The sequence below is a fragment of the Branchiostoma floridae genome, chromosome 18 (assembly GCF_000003815.2).
Source record: "Branchiostoma floridae strain S238N-H82 chromosome 18, Bfl_VNyyK, whole genome shotgun sequence".
Taxonomy (NCBI): Eukaryota; Metazoa; Chordata; class Leptocardii; order Amphioxiformes; family Branchiostomatidae; genus Branchiostoma; species Branchiostoma floridae.
This window is the reverse complement of record NC_049996.1, coordinates 14,992,503-15,012,080: the sequence shown is the minus strand read 5'-3', so window position 1 is coordinate 15,012,080 and position 19,578 is coordinate 14,992,503. Positions and strand designations below refer to the sequence as shown.

At 39.9% G+C, this 19,578-nt stretch overlaps 1 protein-coding gene across 1 annotated transcript in view; it reads left to right on the top strand.

The window, feature by feature from the left end:
* Nucleotides 1-18,844, top strand: part of LOC118406137 (tensin-like) — a gene marked incomplete in the record, with an annotated part of 215,441 nt that extends 196,597 nt beyond the window's left edge. Inside the window, 16 exon segments of the mRNA XM_035806003.1 lie at nucleotides 405-542; nucleotides 742-966; nucleotides 1,369-1,509; nucleotides 1,959-2,120; nucleotides 3,427-3,567; nucleotides 4,444-4,614; nucleotides 5,324-5,475; nucleotides 6,810-6,902; nucleotides 8,902-9,033; nucleotides 9,343-9,435; nucleotides 12,456-12,533; nucleotides 13,346-13,468; nucleotides 14,153-14,251; nucleotides 14,637-14,805; nucleotides 16,437-16,544; nucleotides 17,116-18,844. Coding sequence (XP_035661896.1) covers nucleotides 405-542; nucleotides 742-966; nucleotides 1,369-1,509; nucleotides 1,959-2,120; nucleotides 3,427-3,567; nucleotides 4,444-4,614; nucleotides 5,324-5,475; nucleotides 6,810-6,902; nucleotides 8,902-9,033; nucleotides 9,343-9,435; nucleotides 12,456-12,533; nucleotides 13,346-13,468; nucleotides 14,153-14,251; nucleotides 14,637-14,805; nucleotides 16,437-16,544; nucleotides 17,116-17,293 — 2,203 coding nt within the window.
* Nucleotides 18,845-19,578: the final 734 nt, after the last annotated feature.

Sequence of the window (19,578 nt, the reverse complement as noted above, 5' to 3'; positions counted from 1 at the left end):
GCTTTGCCATGCTTTTTTTCTGAAACTAAAATAATGTATGGAAACAAATTATTTCAAACAATTGCTAAAATTTTTCCAAGCTTTCACCATGTTGGAGATCACCAAAAGACTATATTTCTACTAAAAGCACAAAATCCCACCATCATACAGAATGTGGGACAGTTCATTAACCACTGCTTTCAAAGTCAAACCTGACAATAGTATTCGTTATACCATGTAGTTGATTAGACACTAGCATAGTGTAACTTATAACTCTATTTTCTACTCTTATCCTTTGCAATTAGCCTTCATTTATCACACTTTTTGGCTACGCCTCAGGGACGTAGCCCTACTTTAAGTGATCTTTCACACCTTCTGCATGTATTTCTCTTTTCCTTTTCTCTCTCTGTAAAATGTTGTAACAGGACAGTGACAGTAACTGGTACAACTCAGCCACAGTCCCAGACTAACAACCCGACTTTCCTAACTTCGGATCCTCCACTGTCCCAAGAGCCAAAACCATTCCCCAAAGAACACCAGACAAAAACTGTCACGTTCACAAGGTCTCTTCTTTCCTCTCTTCCAACTCTTGCTTACATTTCTTAAATATTCTCTATATTCTCTTTTACTGACCACCAACTTGCATGCATTATGAAGACTATTCTTTTACTAACCACCAATATGTATTCTCAAGGCTATTCTGCTTTTAGTACCTCTTTTGGAGATTTTTTTAAACGTTGATCTCAATTGATTTACTTACAGGGAGAGGACGGCTAACAGTGTGAACAGCCCCCCACCCCAGTCCCAGAATACTCATTACAAAACTCCCAACCTCCCCCTCTACCAATCACCATCCAGAGAGAGAGGTCTCTCACCTCCTAGGGGTTATCCGAGGGCGTTGACCCCTCCTGAGTCCAGGAGAAAGGTGTCGCCACCTTTAGAGGACCGGACTCCCTCCCCACCTTTTGACGTTATAGCCCTACCAAGGTCAACTACCATCTCTTATTGAATATAACACAGATCACCTTTATCCTCGGGGTAACCTATATCCGTTGTTTTTAAAAAAGGTATTTGAATAAGGATATCAAGTCAAGAGATTCAAATTGATTTTCTAAATATGACAGTTATTTTGAAAATATTGCACAGTCTTTGTCCCTCCCTAATATAGTAATAAATACTCTGTCTTTTTAGAACAATGGATATAGGTTATCCCACGGATAAAGGTGAACTTATGTTGCAATCATAACTTTACTTAAAACTTTGAAGTGCTGTTACTTTTCATAAATTCATCTTAAGATATTTGTCTCAATCTCTTCTGTGTTTTTCTACCGTCTCTCTTGACTACTAATTATTAAAAATAACATGAAATGTTTCCCCTCTAACTTCCAGCGACACAGAGGTGTTTGTTGAAGACATAGGCCTCCATTCTGTCCCCCCTGGCTATGCTGCTTTCCCACCCTATACCCCATCCCGGACCCCCTCAACCTCTTCTACAAGAAGCTCGCCAAACTTTCTGTCTACTTCTAAAAGGTGTCACTATCCTCACGTATCTCTTGCCTAACTGTATTCCTTATAATATTAACCCTTATCCTACTGAGAATTTTTTTTGCCAATTTAACCCCCCCTAAGCTGGTTAATTCATTGGATCAGTAAAACTTGTCCTATTCTGTGCTACTGCTGCAGTGTTACATCCCCAAACGATGCGGTGTGCTGTGGTATCTGCATCTGTATCTACATAGCCAGTATATCTGCCCTTTAGCGTAACACACCAGCAAAATATGCCACATTCAAGTGAGCAATGCCATAAACCCGTAAAGCTACTGGACCCACATACGGGCATTACATGTATATGCAACCCGTATATACATGTATACGAGCTCGGCAGGACAAGTTAACATGTGCCAATTCTGCTTTCATATTATTTAACAATAGATTAACAGACTCTAACTTCCCCTGCCGTTTTGAATCCTTCGCTCAAGCGGTGAGAGCCACTACATGTTTCTGGACGAGTTTAGCCAGCAGCTACAATCCCAGCAGGCTCGCTACGCCACGCTCCAGCTCCCCCCCTCCCGACCCGCTCGCTCTGAACCCCCCCAGGAAGCCAGGTTCCCTGTCCACCTGTCTACCCCCTCTCCCAGCAGGTTCTCCTTTCCTTCTCTTCTATACAGCTTCTTCCTGTCAACGTCTAACAGATCATCATCATCACCAGACATCAAGAAAATCGTACTCCACATCTTCAGGGTTGTACAAGTCTGGAATTCATTTGTCCTATGGGGCAAGTAGATAAAGAATTTACTTGCCCAAACCAACTTCTGTCTTGCCCAAAATTTTAAAAACATTTTTTAATGTATTTTCACTTCCAGCAATAGAATTTTTTTATCATTGACACTATTTTTCTGTGTTGACCAATGCTTAAAAAGTATCAAGTATGTAAAAATCTTACTCATAGAAAGAGTCTTCCTTGCCCAATTGGAAGTATATAGGGTAGGACATGCACTTGCCAGATCTGCACTTTCACTTGCCCTGGACAATCAAACTAGTGGACTTGTCCAACCCTGATCTTTACAGCTGTTTCCGTTGCACCTGGCATACGCCAGTCATGATTCACTTGCCAGTTCTCTGTACATGTATCTCCATATCACAAATGCTCCGTACAGTGTAACAATGTCATGTTCAATATTGTGATGTGAAACTGTGGTGTTAACCATTGTCTTTACATTGTACATTGTGACATGTTTATTATATGTACATCACTAACTGCCTGTATTGTATACCATTTCTATTACAGAAGAGTTTTCATGTATCGTGATTTGTTTCTAACCGAATGTCGTTATTCATTTCAGGCTTTCATTCCATGCTTTGCACAAATTGTATTGTTGAATTATTCTGTGTCCGTAACTAACCATTGTTTTGTTTTCCAAAAGGCAGATCTAGAGTTTATTTCTAGGTGTCTGAATGCATATTGTGTGTAAGTTTTGTGTGTTGTGTGAAAGTTGTGTAAGTGTCGGACTCGAAAAGCACACTTTGTGGCTTTAACGTCAAGGGACTGGCTACATGTATGTAAATATCATAATGTAGACTAGAGGAAATGTCTGTGAGCTATTAAGTCGTAAGGTTTGTGTGTATCTTGCATGGTTTTCCCTCGGCAAACCATCCTGCTATACCCTTCCATTGCAATTAAATCACGAGACCTGGCCTCTCATTCTCAAAGTTTGCCTTGAAGTTTTTTATTTTAGTTCCTCATTTTTCTCATTTTTCCTTCCTGACATTTTCATAAGTAATTGACTTCTACTGCCAACTCCTTTTTCATCTTTATCACATCTTCCTCAACCGATTTCCCTTAAAACTTATTAAACTCATTCCATTTTTCATCTAACATTTTCTCCCCTTGCTCTGACTTTATAACAAACTCTGAGACGTTTTTTTTTTTAAACTTTCATCTTTCAGTGAGGGGATGCGACCTGAGCGGGCTTCGCGACCCAAATCCCAACCTGTTCATTACATCAGTCAGCATACGCCCCCCTCCCGCCCTGCTATTTCTGAAACTTCCAAAGAAGCCAGCTTTTCCACCCGCCTTCAAACTACCAGGTCTTCGCTTGCTTCTCTTTCCTAGGCTTGCTCTTCTTCTTGAAGCTTCTTCATTCTTACTTGCTTCTCACCTCCGTTCTTACATTGTACTAGTACGGTTGTCATTTTTTGCCATTCTGAATGCTAGTTTCTACAGAGTCTTGTCAAGTCTGTATCTGTTTGTTTCCGTATTTTCAGTTGACATATAAAAGCATCTTTTATAGAGTCATGGGTTATTCATTGCCTTTTTTATGTACCCTTTCGTATTTGTGTATTTAGAAAGATATTGATCATGAATGTGGGCACATGCTAGCTTTTTGTCAACCTACATTCAGTCACTTTGCTGATGGTCATTGCTTGCTTCTTGCACATAGTTGTCACTACATGTCTTTATCAAAAACCTGTTGTGATGCTTCAGCTTCACAGTTCTGACAACTGCTGCATGTTAAGATTAAATGCAAATAGATATGCACTATAAATGAGCATGAGGACAGATGTAAAATACTGCTTGACAGCTGCTATCAATGGAAAATAGACTGAAGTTTGCTAATAGGCAGATTTAAGCATTAAGGACAATATTAATATTGAGACAATGCACTTACATTGAATGTACATGTACATATAGTATCACATGTAGTACGAGTTTTATCAGGTCTCTGGCATCATTATCGTGCTACAGACTATTATGTATTGTCGGGTTTTGTTGGCTGTCATTATGTTTGAGTCAGTAGATCCGTACATGTGTTTTGGTGTGTGAATGAGTGAATGCTGTGTCTGTTTTTTGGGTTTGAAAAAAAACAAACAGCCTGATTCGTCTGTGAGATCGCTCCTCTCTCTGTCTGTCTAAAAAGTAACGGCCCCCTTGCTCACGATGGAATCTACCTCCTATACTTGCAGAGAAAGGCAGGTCACCACGCCGGGGGGAACTTACCACCCTCCCTCGCAACATCGGCCGCCTTACCAACCATCTCTGGACCACACCCCCCCTCAACTCACCCAACACCCCCCTCCCCCTCAGGAGAGAAGCTTTCTTCCACGCTACAGAACTATCTCCACTGCCAGCACAAGGTTTTCTAACCCTTTCTTAGTTGCTTCTCACCCTTTTTACTAACACTCGAGACCTTATTCTTGCTTTTTCCCCTTCAAAATGAACGATCTTTGAGTTTTGGAAATTATTTTCATGCAGCTAATCACGTAGCCACTCAGGCCCTCCCCATTCAGCCCTGTTTCAGCTATTGACATAACAAATAAGGCTATGTTGATTTAACTATATGGATGACATCTTTGCATGTTTGGATGACATTTTTCCTCCATTTTCAAAAAAATTTTCGACCATACTGTATCCTACAAATTCTTATTTGGGTACTCATATACATGTAGTATGTCATCCATTTCATAGAATCAACATGGCATAAGCAAAAAAGTAAAACAAGATTCAAAACTGTAAGAGCAAATATCAAAAGCAAATAATGAAACTTGCATAGAGTAACAAAAGTCTGTAAGTTATGATTGTAAGTAAATAGCAATTTACCATGTCCCAGTGAGAAGTTAGCCTGGGTACCATTTGATACAATTGCTTCTCTGCTATTCCATCTGGGAACCTTGACATCTCTAACGTTTGGAATCGTCCAAATTTTGGTGGTTTCTAATCACAGTTAATTTACAGTTACCCAGATGGTTAGCAGAGAAGCGAACATAGGAGCGAACTACTAGTGAGAGGTGACATTAATTGTTCATTATAACTAACCCTGCCCCTGTGTATGTGTGTTGTTTACAGCAGTGAGAGAAGCATGCCGTCCCCAGCCAGCAGTCTGGGGACCCTCCCTGCAGGCAGCATGGCGAACGGCTCGCAGGGCCCAGCCTCGGGACGCAGCAGTCCCGCCAGCGTGTACTTCCAGTCCCAGAGGTCCAGCATGACATCTTTGGCAGGTAAGGGAGATTATCAGAGTTAGGGTTAACCCTTGTCCTGCTGGGCCCGTATATGACATCCCTGGCAGGTAAGGGAGTTTATTAGAGTTTTGGGTTAAGTTTAACCCTTGTCCATCATGATATCTTTGGCAGGTAATTAAGTGGACTGGGAGGGCGCCAAAGTTTTACACAAAACCTAGCCTTTGAACTTTATTATAGCACCACTTTGTCCAGCATGACATCCCTGGCAGGTGAGAGAGTTTATTAGAGTTAATTTACCCTTAATTAAATGCTCTCTGTGCTCTCCGAAAAGAAACCCTCGAACAATGCCAACGCCCCTAACTTCCAGGCTTTTACTGTTACTTTGGGAGAATGTCCTATCCCAGTTATATAGGCACAGCACACGGGATACATCTGAATGCTGGATATACACATGTATCGTCTGGGCAGTTTAAGTTTAGGATAATAAAATTAAGATACCCTCCAGCCTCAAATGGGGCTAATCTTCCAGGGCTCACAATGATACAAAATGTACAAATACAAATACACAGAACAGATAACAATAACATACATGTACCAATACAGATCACACTTACATACAGAAAACTGTGAAGACGACATACATGTACATATCACAGAAATGAATGTTGAACACTGGACTGCTCTCTTAACTTTCCAGCTGCTTCTGAATATTCAAACTGTTTTTATTATTTTTTGAACTTGAAAAGTGTATTGTTTTGTACTCATATCCTAGCCTGACTAACAATAGTAGAGCTGACAGCAACCAGAGAAGGAAGCCCTAATAAGCTTCCCTAGTGAGGAAGGAAACAGATGAAAGCTTAAAGTATTACATGGGTTGATCTACAATGTACTTAAGTCAAGTTAAGATGTACATTGAGGCCTTGGTCTCTTTTCAAGGTTGTAGAAACACAAAGTTTTTTTAGGCCCTCATTGATTATTTTGTAAAGAAAAGTAAAAATAAGATGAAGGTCAGACATCCAGGTTAATGCATAGTAAGGATAAACTTCTTCAATTAGATCTCTTATGCATAATTATCCATTCACAACTAGGATATGAAAGCTATCTCCAACTGTTACAGGATTTCTCCAATGTCACTGACGAAAGACACCAGATGGCTGTCTAAAATGTCTGACTGTTTTCCAAAATCATATCCAGTTGCTTGAGCAACTGTTTTTTGGCGTTTTACTGATGGTATATTTTGTTTCAGGCAACATTAAGTTGAGGCTGTGTCTACACTGACTCTGTTTTGTTGCAACTTAGTATAGGCTCTAGCCTATCATCTCTCTGTCTGTAAATCTGTTGTAGTAAGCCGTGTGTGGTTCTTTCCTGCACAGATTCTGGGGTGGAGGTGTTCCGATCAGGCACCCCCATGTTCGTGAAGGACACCTCGTCCTACTGGTACAAACCCAACATCTCGCGGGATGAAGGTACGGCAAACTTCTGTGTACAACTGTTTAATATACTGTAATTACAGTAGTACAGTTAGCCTGAGTACCATCCTCCAATGTGACTGCTGGCTCAATCCACAGCTCAAACTTTTCCGTACAGCGGCCACTATAATGGCAGATGGTACTCGGCTAAGTACATGTAGTAGTAGTAAATGTTGTGGCCTGGTGAGTGAAGACTGACTGCCAGAGGTGTTTGCTCTGTTAAGAAGTTGAAAAACTGTTATAATACAATGAATGACAAAACATCTGTGGTAGGAAATCACTTGCAAAAAGTTAACTTAAACTGGTCTTAAACTCAAAATCACAATTTTGAAATCAAACTGGTAGTATCCAAGAATTTTTGGGAGAATGACTTTTCATGCTTGCAAGTCAGTTGTTGGAATACCTCTTACTAGAAGATCTGTCCTGGAACAACACTGCATATGTTAGATTTGTGAGAGTGGGAGAGAATATTGTAGCCTTACACAAGGAAAATATTAGGTCAGTTGGAAAAGGCTTATCAAAAATTCTTTGGCAAGTGTATCTGGCTGGAGACAAATTTTGCTTTGTTCAAAGTTATCAGTCTGGCTTACCTACAAAATCCTAGGCTTGGATATTCATGATAATTACTTAACATGATGAGTCATAGAGGAGCCAGATATTGTCCTGATATCATGCAGCTGTTAGGGTCACAACTATCTGGTGGTTAGATGTATATGTATGTATATGTATATGTATATGAATGATATAGTCAGCTGGCGTCTCATCATGCAATATGTATGTCTTAAAAGAAATCATGTTTTAGAGTTTTGAAAAATTGGGCAACTAGCTCTTGGAAATCTGTATTTGAAAGTTATGATTCAAAATGAAAAGGTTGTAATCATTTCTAGTGGATAGTTTGTTACGGTCTTATTTCTTCGTGCAGAAATAGAATGGAATTGTGCTTGTTGAATACAAGAATTGTTGTAATGTACATGTGTGGTTTGATAAATCAAGTTCTTGGACTTTAGTCATCTTGACCTTGAGTTACATGTGTGTGCAGCTTAGAGCTTTATTTTCCTTTTCTTGGAAGAATTAAGGAGCCAGATTGAATGTCAAAACTGAGAAGCCCGTGGATGTGGGATGTTTACTTTGTCAAAAGCCATGGTTTAGTACAGTAATACCTTTCTACTGACGGACTAAGACTCACAAAGACAGAGCTTTTAGCTGGATCTCAGTGTTTGCATTGTGGCGGAATTGTCTACATGTACATTCTGTGGATGTCATCCTCCTTTCAGACTGAGCTTTCATGCAGAATTGAAAACAAAATGCTGTTTTTTTTTTTACTGAAAACAAAAAATTTTTGACTTACACAAACAATCCCTTACACAATTTAGAATGAACAATTATTAACACTTATTAATTAAAGATTTTTATTATCGGTGTTGCCCAGTGTTTGATGTGATGTAACTGTGCTGCAAGTAAACATAAGTAAACATCACTAACTTTCAGTTCGCTTCTCGGAACAAAACTGTGAGGTTAATATTGGTTTTGAGTACTACTATATTGTTTCTTGGTACGTTTAAGCTATGAGAATTGTTATTATGATCATACTAGAGTTTTAACATGAAAACTTAAAAATAATTTGAGCCTACATGCATGTACATATAGTCTTGCCTTGTCAGTTTATTCCTCTTCCAACGTCTGTTTGCTACTCTGCCAATAAGTGTGACAGTTAGAAGCTGGAATAGAGGTGACATATGATATATGCTCAAAGTTTGGCATTTTTACATGAAATTCGTCTTGTTCTTGTTCAGTTACTGGATAACACCCCTTATTTTTGTTGGGGCAAACCATCCAGGGTGTAGTGCTGCTGTTTATTGGCCGTTCCTCAGGTGTTGCAACACCTCCTCCTTAAACTTAACGGGATTAGCTTGAAGGGTGGTTGAATATGGTAGAGTATTCCAATCAATAGTAGTTCTTGGGAAATATAATCATATTTGATTTCCCTGCCGTGCAGCTATCGCCATGTTGAAGGACAAGGCTCCGGGCACCTTTATTGTGAGGGACAGCCATTCCTTCCCAGGAGCCTTTGGGCTGGCCCTAAAGGTCGCGACACCACCCCCAGCAGTCCTACAGCAGGGGAGGAAAGGTGAGAGTTCAAATGTGTCTTAGTTCACACACCTGCTGAAGAAATTCCTTTTAAAGTAACAACTCAAGGAAGGCACAAACAGTCCGACGTTTGTATGCGTCTCTACGCCATCTTGTTTTGAGGGTCATATATGTCTATGTACTTAGGCCAATACAAATGCAATGCTCTAAAAAAAAGAGAGAAGGAATCGTTACAAACTGAAATGTTAAGTTGTATATCACATTATGTCAATACACAATTTACGTTTCTATTGGAAAAGAACATTACTTCCAGTTTTGTGAAAATTGTTCCTTTTTTGTTGCTTGGCAGGAGACATGTCGAATGAGTTGGTGAGGCACTTCCTGATCGAGCCCACATCTCGCGGAGTCAAGCTGAAGGGATGTGCAAATGAACCTGTCTTTGGTGAGTCCAGCCTCAAATAGGCTTTCTATACTAGACCTAATCTCCAAGCAGATCCTACGGTACCATAAGATAGTATCAAAATCTGCTAGAGGAGTGAAGCCGGTTTAGGAATTTTTTTTTGCTACCGAGCAAATGGACACCTCTTGGCTCCACACTCCTTGGCCAGTTTGGTACCATCGTAGGATCTGCTTGGAGATTATACTAGACCTGCAACTTGCAGAGGCAACCTAGCACTTTTATGTAAAAAAAAATCTTACGGCTCTTGTTGGCAAATACACACAAACACTCACACAAATGCTACAAAAAACATAACCCTTACGGTAAATACAATAACACCTAAGTGGAAATGTCCCACTCAAACATCTATTGACTGATAGGACAACAAGAACATAATCCCACATCCATTGCATGTTCCAATACAAAACCCAATACTACAACCTTCTCAGTTCACAGCCCAGTGGTTTTGTGTGCTGATGATCTGGTAAACATACCTCCCACTATTACAGCTTTATTGGAAATCCAATAATTGAGTGAAGGGAACAGAAGGCAGGGCAGCGGGTGTTCTAATGGATTTATAGTTTTTATATCCACTGTAAATTGCTTTTCCTTGAAGCTTGGTCGGTTTTAGAAAAAAAAAATTAACATTATTTTTTCACTTATGAATATAGAAAGAACTGATCACTCACTCTTGTACTAGATATTGATAGCATGAAAGAATTCTAAAATCGAGTTTTTTCTACCATAATGGATAACATCATCAAGTTTTATTGCCCATAATACTATTTTTTAGTAAGAAAAAACACAGAAATTTGGTTTCAGTGTGTATAATGATAAAAGCTACAGAGTACTTTTGTTCATTTGGATATCTACCACTTGTCAGTAGTTGCAATCTTCTTCTTTGACCTTGGAATTGACTTGAGGATCCTGTGTCCTTAGGATCAATTTTTCAATATTTGTTAACTTTGCAATCTAAGGCATGCATTTGCTCATTGGAAGCTGCTTCATATCATCATTTCCAGTATGGTTGAAAACTCCTTTTTTTTAAATGGATGAAAAATATTGCATGAGAAAATGTCATCCATATTAACATGGCCTAATAATACTACAAGCTTTATTGACACAACAAAAAGTACAGTCACTTTTGTATGGCCAACTATAAACTACAACTAAAGAAAAGAGAAAGAATAGAGAATATATCTTACAATTCTACTAATCAAACAGTATAGGATAATATGATTCTACTAATTAGACAAAATAGTATTATAAGGAAAAGCCCCTATACAATCAGGTGGGGCTAAACGTGTCACTATAACCAGTACAGTATCAGCAGGAGAGTAGGAGTAATTCCCAAACAGGTGCAGCACTTTCTAATGGTACATCAGTCGAGCAGAACATGTAAGAAATGGCCTCAGTGGGAGAGGAAGCTGTTGATGTTTATAACATGCTGTTTTTCATCATGATGTTACTGACATTTCTGTGACATATGACCAGCTTAATTTGAAACAGCTTTCTTGATCTAATGAAATCATTGCTTGAAATATGTTTTTTCTGCATACCTGCACAGGTACAGGCCAGGTAACTTTGAAAATTATCTGCACCAGACAACTTAGGGAGTATTGATCATACTAAAATCTGGTCAGAAACCATTGCCATTATTTATTTTATACTTCATAGGTGGTAACAGTCAATGCAGCTAGTACAAGTCCACAACATAAAACATGTATACTATATAGAAACCCAGTACATGGACCTCTGCAGGTTAGGTGCAGGTAGACATCAGAAATACCTGCACAGCTTTTAATGTACCTGCACTAAACGTGCATATGCAGGTGGTATTTTGAGCCCTGTGAAATACTATATCCATTCCAATGATCACACATGACCAACTACTGTATGACTGTATCATGATTGGATACACTGGGTTATTGTAAAAATCCTAAACCTGGCCAGTGCTCCAATGAACTCTTTTAACACAAAGAGAATTCCTACCTATACAAATGTACCAACCCAAACTTTTCGGGGGCCGTAATCGGAAACAAAACATTTTTTACCAGACCTAATTAAAGTGCAGCTGTACAAGTTGATGCTGCAGTTGTCTAGCTAGCTCTCTGTATGAGTGTAGAGAGTTTGGGTTGGCCGGTGCCTGACTGTGTCATTACTAATGCAGGGCTCGAAATACTTTTACTGGTGCAGGTAACATTCAAAATTACCTGCACCACTCTGAATCTAGGGAGTATGGATCATACTAAAATTGTTTAGGAACTGTTTGTGTCTTTTATACTTTATAGGTGGTAACAGTCAATGCAGCTAATAACAATCCGCATATACACCTACATCATAGGAGATGTAATATGTATAAAACCCAGTACATGGACCAGTGCAGGTTAGGTGCAGGTACACACCAGAAATACCTGCACAGCTCCAATTTTACCTGCACTAACCTGCATATGCAGGTGGTATTTCGAGCCCTGTTGCCATCCACCTAATTAAAGTGCAGCTGTACAAGTTAATGTTCCATTCGTGAAGTTTGCAAAACACGGTCCACGGCTAAGGTTAATCACTAAACATTCCTGTCCTGGTCCTGCTGAGAACTTAACTGTTTCCCAGGGCAGGTTGTCACGTTGGTGCCGCTGTTTGGGTCACAGTAGTGATAAATTGTAGTAGTGACAGACATTTTCCTTTGTGTGGGAAGGGGACATGTAGTGAACCATGTTTTTTGTAGACATTGCCCTAAACTAAAGCTAAAGTTGCCCATACATCAGAAGAGGGCCAACCTCCCTGATCAGAAGATGCATCGTTGAATTGGAATCTAGAGGTGCCTGGTTCAATACTCACCATGGCCCCAGCATTGTGGCCTTGGAAAAGGCACTTCGCTCAAATTTCCCTGATGGTGGAGTGATGCCCACTGGGCCTTTTTGGCTAATCTGTCAATAGTGTGGGGGAAAAAAACACAGAGATTTGTGTATATCTGTCTTAAAAAATGGTTCTTTTATTGATCATGTTTGTGCTGTGTTTTGCAGGGAGTCTGTCAGCTCTGGTGTACCAACACTCCATCACTCCGCTGGCCCTGCCCTGCAAACTGCTCCTCCCTGAAACAGGTAATCATCCCTCATGTGACTAGACAACAGTTGTTTGTATGTTTGTTTTGCATACGTGGTAAACAATCCTTTTGCATAACGGGTGACAGCACAGTTACAATATTTTCCAGTCATGTATGTGATTATTATGGGGAAGTGGAGAAAAAATGTGTCGACCATCATCATCATCATCGGTCGACGTGATCACTCATGTTTGCATATCTCGAGAATACAAAACTTCTAGCCATACAAACTTACCCTCAAATGTTAGTCTACTATGTCACATGTAGGTATTTACAAGAATTTCTATAGTCGGAAAGACCCCCCCCCCCTAATTAGAGCCCTTGCATTGGTCCTTTAAGCTCATTCTGTTCAACAAGTATGGGGTCTTTCCTACTGCAGCTGCTCCAAAACTGCCCAGATTATAAGCATAATCCCCCACCAGGAAAGGCTTTTCACTAGCAGTTGTGTCAGGTCGATATGAAAAACATATAGTCCCAAACAACACTGTTTTGGAGTACAAACTGAACCTGCAAAGCCACACAGATGCCTGTTACAGTAAGAAACTCAGACGTGGCATCAGATCTCCAGTTTTTCCCAGATGCCAAGCAGAGAAAGTATCATGTACCATTTTTAGAGTCTTTGGTATGACACAGTCAGGGATCAAACTCACAACCTACCGACTAGGGCATTGCATCAGTACTGTCTTTAGTATGACTCGGTCGCGGATAAACTCACAACCACAAAATACAAGGCGAATACCGACTAGGACAAAATACAAGGCGAATACCGACTAGGGCATTGCACCAGTACTGACCCTGATTACCTTCCAGACCCGGCAGATCCCACCCCTCCTGCCGAGAGTGCCAAACCCGCGGAAACGCCGACTCCCCAGCGCAGGACAGAGAACGAGATAGAAAGTATTGAGTTAATAGAGATGGAAGTACAGGCGGCAGGTATGGTCAGGAATGCCACCATGCAGAGCATGAAGGAACTGCAGTTTAACCGATAGCTCGTTGTGTGAACAAAGTCCTAACAAAGTTGCCTTTCAGCACGACATCCCACTGTGGTGGTGACGTTTGCAGTGCAGGCATGCCATCTAGCAGAGCATGGAGGAATTGCAGATGTTCATACTCTCAGTCCTCACACTAAACATTTTGTACCCATCTTCAGCATTCATGTTTATTAGGTGCAATGATCAGTCCTTGGGAGCACACTAGTGACTATTTTGTTCTTTCATCGTCTTAACTTTCAACCCAATAGTTAAATGTTGTTTTCTTAAAATTCAGAGCTAGAAATTGATCATAAAAATCCAAGCTCATTGCATGTTTGCAAGGTTTCCAACTTGTGTGTGTAGTAGAGTCAGATATAGGCAGTTTTTCTGTTGTTGAGTTTGGGTTTGTTATGGTACACAAGTAGCTTGACAACAAAATGTGTCTTTTCTTCTTGTTATGTTGTTTACATTTAAGTCTTCTTGTGATAGCTTAGTAGGCATGAGCTTGGTGATATCAAACAGAATAAAGTGTATCATTGTGAATATTTTGGTGTCGTAAAAAAATACACTGTGTATGTATATCAATTTTCTGACAAGTGTTGTTGACGTTGTTGTTGTTTACAAGTTTGTGTTTGTTGTTGTTTAGATCCAGGGTTGCTAGCGGCAACCAGCCCGAGCGCTGTGAGCAGTCCCAAACCTGATCTAGGAGGATCATCAGCACAAACGCTACTTCAGCAGGGTGCAGGTAAGAACAACTGAAGCACAGAACAGTATTTATTTAAGGATAGTTGAGTTTTCTTTTACACAACCAGTTAATATTACCTGCTGACTTTTCGTTTCTTCCTCAGAGCCAGTTTTTGTATCTTCAGACCTGGACGTTCTTTGATATTGTTTTTTTTTTTTTTTTCACATATATCTAACGAGGATGAGACAAAAAGCAACAATTACTTATCTTGGTTTTCTCCTCGAACAAAAGTAATGACAATAGAAATAAGACTAAATAACAAAAGCTTACAATAACGCCATTAAAAAAAAGCAGATAACAGGAACATAAAACTGGTGCACAAACTTAAGGCCAATATAACTTGACATTGTTTGTTACTGACTGGTAGTGGGTTTTTTTCTGACAGCCTGTAATGTTTTATACATCAACTCCATCGATATGGAGTCTCTGACCGGCCCGAACGCGGTCAGGAAAGCAATGGCAGTGACCACATCGCTGGACCCCCCTCCCACCGCCACCATCGTACACTTCAAGGTGTCCTCGCAAGGCATCACGCTCACCGACAGCGAGAGGAAGTTAGTATATCCTTCTCCACTTCTTACTACATGCACATTGTATACAGGGCTGTCTGCAGCTTAGTTTTTTTCTTGTTGTTGATTTTCCTTGTTGAATATGTCAGTTTGTTTATTTGTTTATTTGTTTGTTTATTGAAAAGATCTCCATTAGTGAATACATGTACAATTCTGACAATGCGTCACTAATCTTCCTGGAGTCTTAAGACAAACACTTAACATAATACATTAACAGAACATTGAGACTATTTACACCTTAATTCACAACCTATCCAACCAACCTAAATATACACTTAACGTTATACTTAAAGGAAGACATTACCGCAAAACCTTATTCTTAAAATAAAAGTAAATGTAGTTGTGAGATCGAGTAGCTGAGAGGTCAGAGGTCAGTATCAAATATTCTAAACATTAATTCTATATACATAGTTGTCAATAAATGTCTTACCACCAGTGCTGCAGAGGTTTGTAAGTTTGTGTCTTAGTATTTAGTCTGTCTTTGATGTGCTTTTTGAACATGGACGGTGTGGCTGATTTGAAGTGTTGTGGTAATGAGTTGTAGGAGTTTAAGCTCATGAAAGTACATTTTCAACATTTTATTGTCATTTTGGGGACAGATTGCCATGGGGTAAAATCATTTTCCGTCCAAACAAGTCAATTTATCGTCATCCACTTCTTACAACATGCACATTGTGTTGTAACCTGGAATCCAGTCTACTACTGGCTCGGCCTAACGTTACCGTAGTTAGTTTAGGTTCTCTACGGGGCCAGTGTAGCTCTCAGCCGCTGGGGTAATCATTCACACCCGGTAGGATTTTCACGCAGTTAGACTTGGCCCAGTGGGAGTTAATTGCCGGCCAGCAGTTGTGGCCTATTAATTAACTTCCACTGGGCAAAGTCCTACCGGGTGTGAATGATTACACCGGCGGCTTAGAGCTGCACTGACCCCGTAGAGAGTCTATACTAACTACGGTAGGCCGTGCCACAACTAGACTGGATTCCAGGTTAATTGTGTTGAGGTACTCACCTCACCTCACTTATATCTGTATGACTCGTTGGAGCACATTGCAGAGAAGTACAGCTTTGTAGTTTCTTGTCAAAGTAATCTTACACAAATATATACATTGTACGTCCATGAAGGTTAGGCTTCCAGGTAATAAGATATGCCAAACAGCAATTACTCGAGCAACTGGATATGATTTTGTAAATAGCCCGACGTTTCAGATAACATCCTTTATCTTTTGTAAATGACACTGAAGATTTGAAACATCTGACTATTTACAAAATCATATCCAGTTGCTTGACTAAATGCTATTTGGTGTACATGTATATACATTATACATGTTACATTTTTTGCCCTTAAAAGTACACATCATGATGAAACGGTATAAACAAGGTTAGATTGATGGCAAAATGTGCATAAGCTGTCCAAACTTTATATTCACTTCCCAAAACTCAGTGTACTAAGGTACAAACTTTCCAGCCAGACTGTTTTTTTATATTTTTTTTCAGGTTTGCATTTGCAAGTCCAAGCACCAACCAATTTGATTTTTGAGGCCTTATTTGATAAGAGTTCTTGCCATTGAAGTAATCACAAAACATTAACTCATGTGAAATCCCGCCCCCCTCCCCAGGATCTTCTTCAGACGACACTACCCTGTGAACTCGGTGACCTACTGTGGGATGGACCCAGAAGACAGGAGATGGAAACACACAGGACAGAGCTCCACCCTGAGCGCAAAGTAAATTTATATTTGTTCTTCCACATCTTCTTTGTGTTTGACAAAATGTGTGTATTTCCTAGTTAACTAGTGTTTCACTTGAAACTGTTGAGTTTAACATAGCATAAATTTAAAATCCTGCCAAAAGAAATATGTATTTGGCTATAGTTTGCTACTCTAAGAAGACCTCTCGTTCGAAAAGAATCATTTTGTTAGTTACGTGATTTCCTTGTTGTATACATGCAGTTGCAGATGTTTCGGTTTTGTTATGAGGAAAGTAATAACATATATAGCATAAATGTAAAACTCCACAAAAAGAAAATAGGTGCAGATATAATGTATGTATACTGCTCTAAGGAGTCTTCTCAGTGTGTTCGAAAAGAATCATTTTGTAAGTTACTTGATTTCCTTGTTCTATAGTTGCAGATGTTTCGGTCTTGTGGCAAGGAAAGTAATAACATAGCATAACTTTAAAACTCCACAAAAAGAAAATAGGTGCAGATATAATGTATGTATACTGCTCTAAGAAGACTTCTCTGTGTGTTCAAAAAGAATTGTTTTATAATGTAATTTCCTTGTTCTTTTGCTGCAGATGTTTTGGTTTCGTGGCGAGGAAAGTGGGGAGCAGCGTGGACAATGCCTGCCACTTGTTTGCAGAGTTGGACCCCGACCAGCCAGCCTCCGCCATCGTCAATTTTGTCAGTAAAGTCATGATCGGCAGCCACAGAAGAGAATCGGGAGGAAGTCAGCAAAGTATACAGTCGATATAGACCCTGCCCCACCCCCGCGTGGGAATAGGTAGTGCCAAGTCAATGTGTTGGGTGATGCCAAGTGGTGGACTTGGGGAGGGGCAGGATGGAGATGGAATAGAGTTAGTCAGTGAGGAGGTATACATATGATGGAGAGCCTGAGGTTTGTCAGGAAAAAAAGTGCAGCTTTTCCCCACGAGAGACCTGCATGCAAGAAAAGCAATTGTAGCTGTCATGATCAGTTGGGACATGTACATGTAAAAATAGACGAAAAAAAAAAAAGAGTCTAGATGCAAGAAACAATGTAAATGTATATATATATATATATATACCAACCTTTCCACAAAGATTGGTACCGACAATGTACCCACTTTTCAACGTGCCTATACCGGAGCGCGCTCTGCGAACGGGGGACTCAGACGAGTATAAAATACGGAGGATGTGCGACAATGGAGGGAGCATGAGAGACGGAGATGTTGCCTGTATTTATCCTACTGTACGGGTATGGGTGATGTGCAAGAATCGGAAACTTGACGGATTTCTGCAAGAGTTACGAGAGGACAGTCTCCCTTGTGTCCTGGAGGGAAGGAAAGGGACGACGGAGGTGGATACGGAATGAACTGTACGTAAAGAAGAGAGGCGTTGACAAAAAAAAATTCATCAGGGAAATTGGAGTGAAGCCAGCAGAGAATTCGTGCTTGGATTACTTAACTGATGTTGTTTAGATGCTGTTTCTTGCCTTTTTTGGACGCAGCCCTTCTGTGCTGTAGAAAGCACGCTATTTTTCGACGGAGGAGAGCCGAAACATGACGTTTTGGCTGTTGCAATAACAATCATTGCTGGTTTGTCTCTTTCTCTGGGGGGAGGGAAAGTCCGTTCACTACATCTTTGTAGCAGTCTTTCTCTCATGCTCTATTGTACTTGATAACTGTATTTATTGTAAAAGAGTTGTATCTGCAATAAGGAAGTTATGATATGCTAGTACCATAGTATTTACATACGATCATATGGTTTTTTGACCTTCTACGATGCGCTATCAAATGTAGTGCAAAATGATGAAATTATTACGTTTAACCTAAAAAAATCATTATCCCGATATTATTCACAGTGAAAAAAAATTATGCCTGTTGTGTTCAGTATCTCTAGAAGTGTAGAATACAAGGAAACAGGATATAAGATATTTATCCTCAGATAACCAGTCGGAAATTTCATTGTGACGAAAGTGCACAAAACAATCAAAAAGCGAAAGTTCTAAAAAGATGACGTCACGACGGTGATGCTGAACTTTCTTGTAATTACGTATATAGATCACACTTAATATTTATATAGACACAACTTCCAATTTATTTTATTATTATACCATAGGTTATATTTTGTAAGACGTCTTGATTTTACTGTTCTTGCTGTTGTAGCTTAAGAGTAGTGAGCGCTGTTTGATTGCAAGGCGTTTCTCAGTGTGCTAATCATGTGACATAAACCACAGTTATGCCTGTGTATTGTATAAAGGATTGCAGCAGTCTCAACTGCCAGCTTTACATGATTTCATGCTTAATAAACTACAACATACAAGTATACTGGTGTGATTCGTCGATGTAGGTTAGACATCCAGGTAATAAGATACGCCATAAAGTAGTTACTCAAGCAACTGGATATGGTTTTGGAAACTGGCTATGGTTTTCCAAAACCGTATCCAATTGCTTGAGTAACTACTTTTTGGTGTGCTGTTGGGATCAATTCCTTTGGGGTCTAGGACATTCTTTTCCTTATGCTTTCGCAAAGTTAAGTTTAACTTTAAGTCCTTCCCACACCAGAAGGTGTATCGGGCGGTGCCCATCTCTGTTTCAGTAGCCCTGGGCCACACAGCTTTGTACAGTCACTACAGCAAGGAGCTAGTACTATTGGTGTGTGGTTAACTACCATAGTTAATGTCAAATTTTCAGTGCTAAGCAGACAAAACTTCATTCTTGCAGCTGGAGTCTTAAGTTTGCCTCAGCTGTAATCTCCAAGCAGATCCTTTGGTAGCATAAGGTAGTATTAAAAGCTGGCAGAGGAGTGAAGCCGGTTTAGCAGTATGGCGAATGGACACCTCTTGGCTGACAACACTTCTTGGCCAGTTTGATACTATCTTATGCCATTGTAGGATCTGCTTGGAGATAACCTCGGCTGGGGATTAAACACACAACCTACTGACTGCAACACTCTACCCACTTGGCCACTGCATGGGTATTGGTCTATATCAATTAAACTGTCACAAAATAACTTATTATTTTTGTGCAATCTTGTCCACGTTAAAAGCTAGCTGTTTA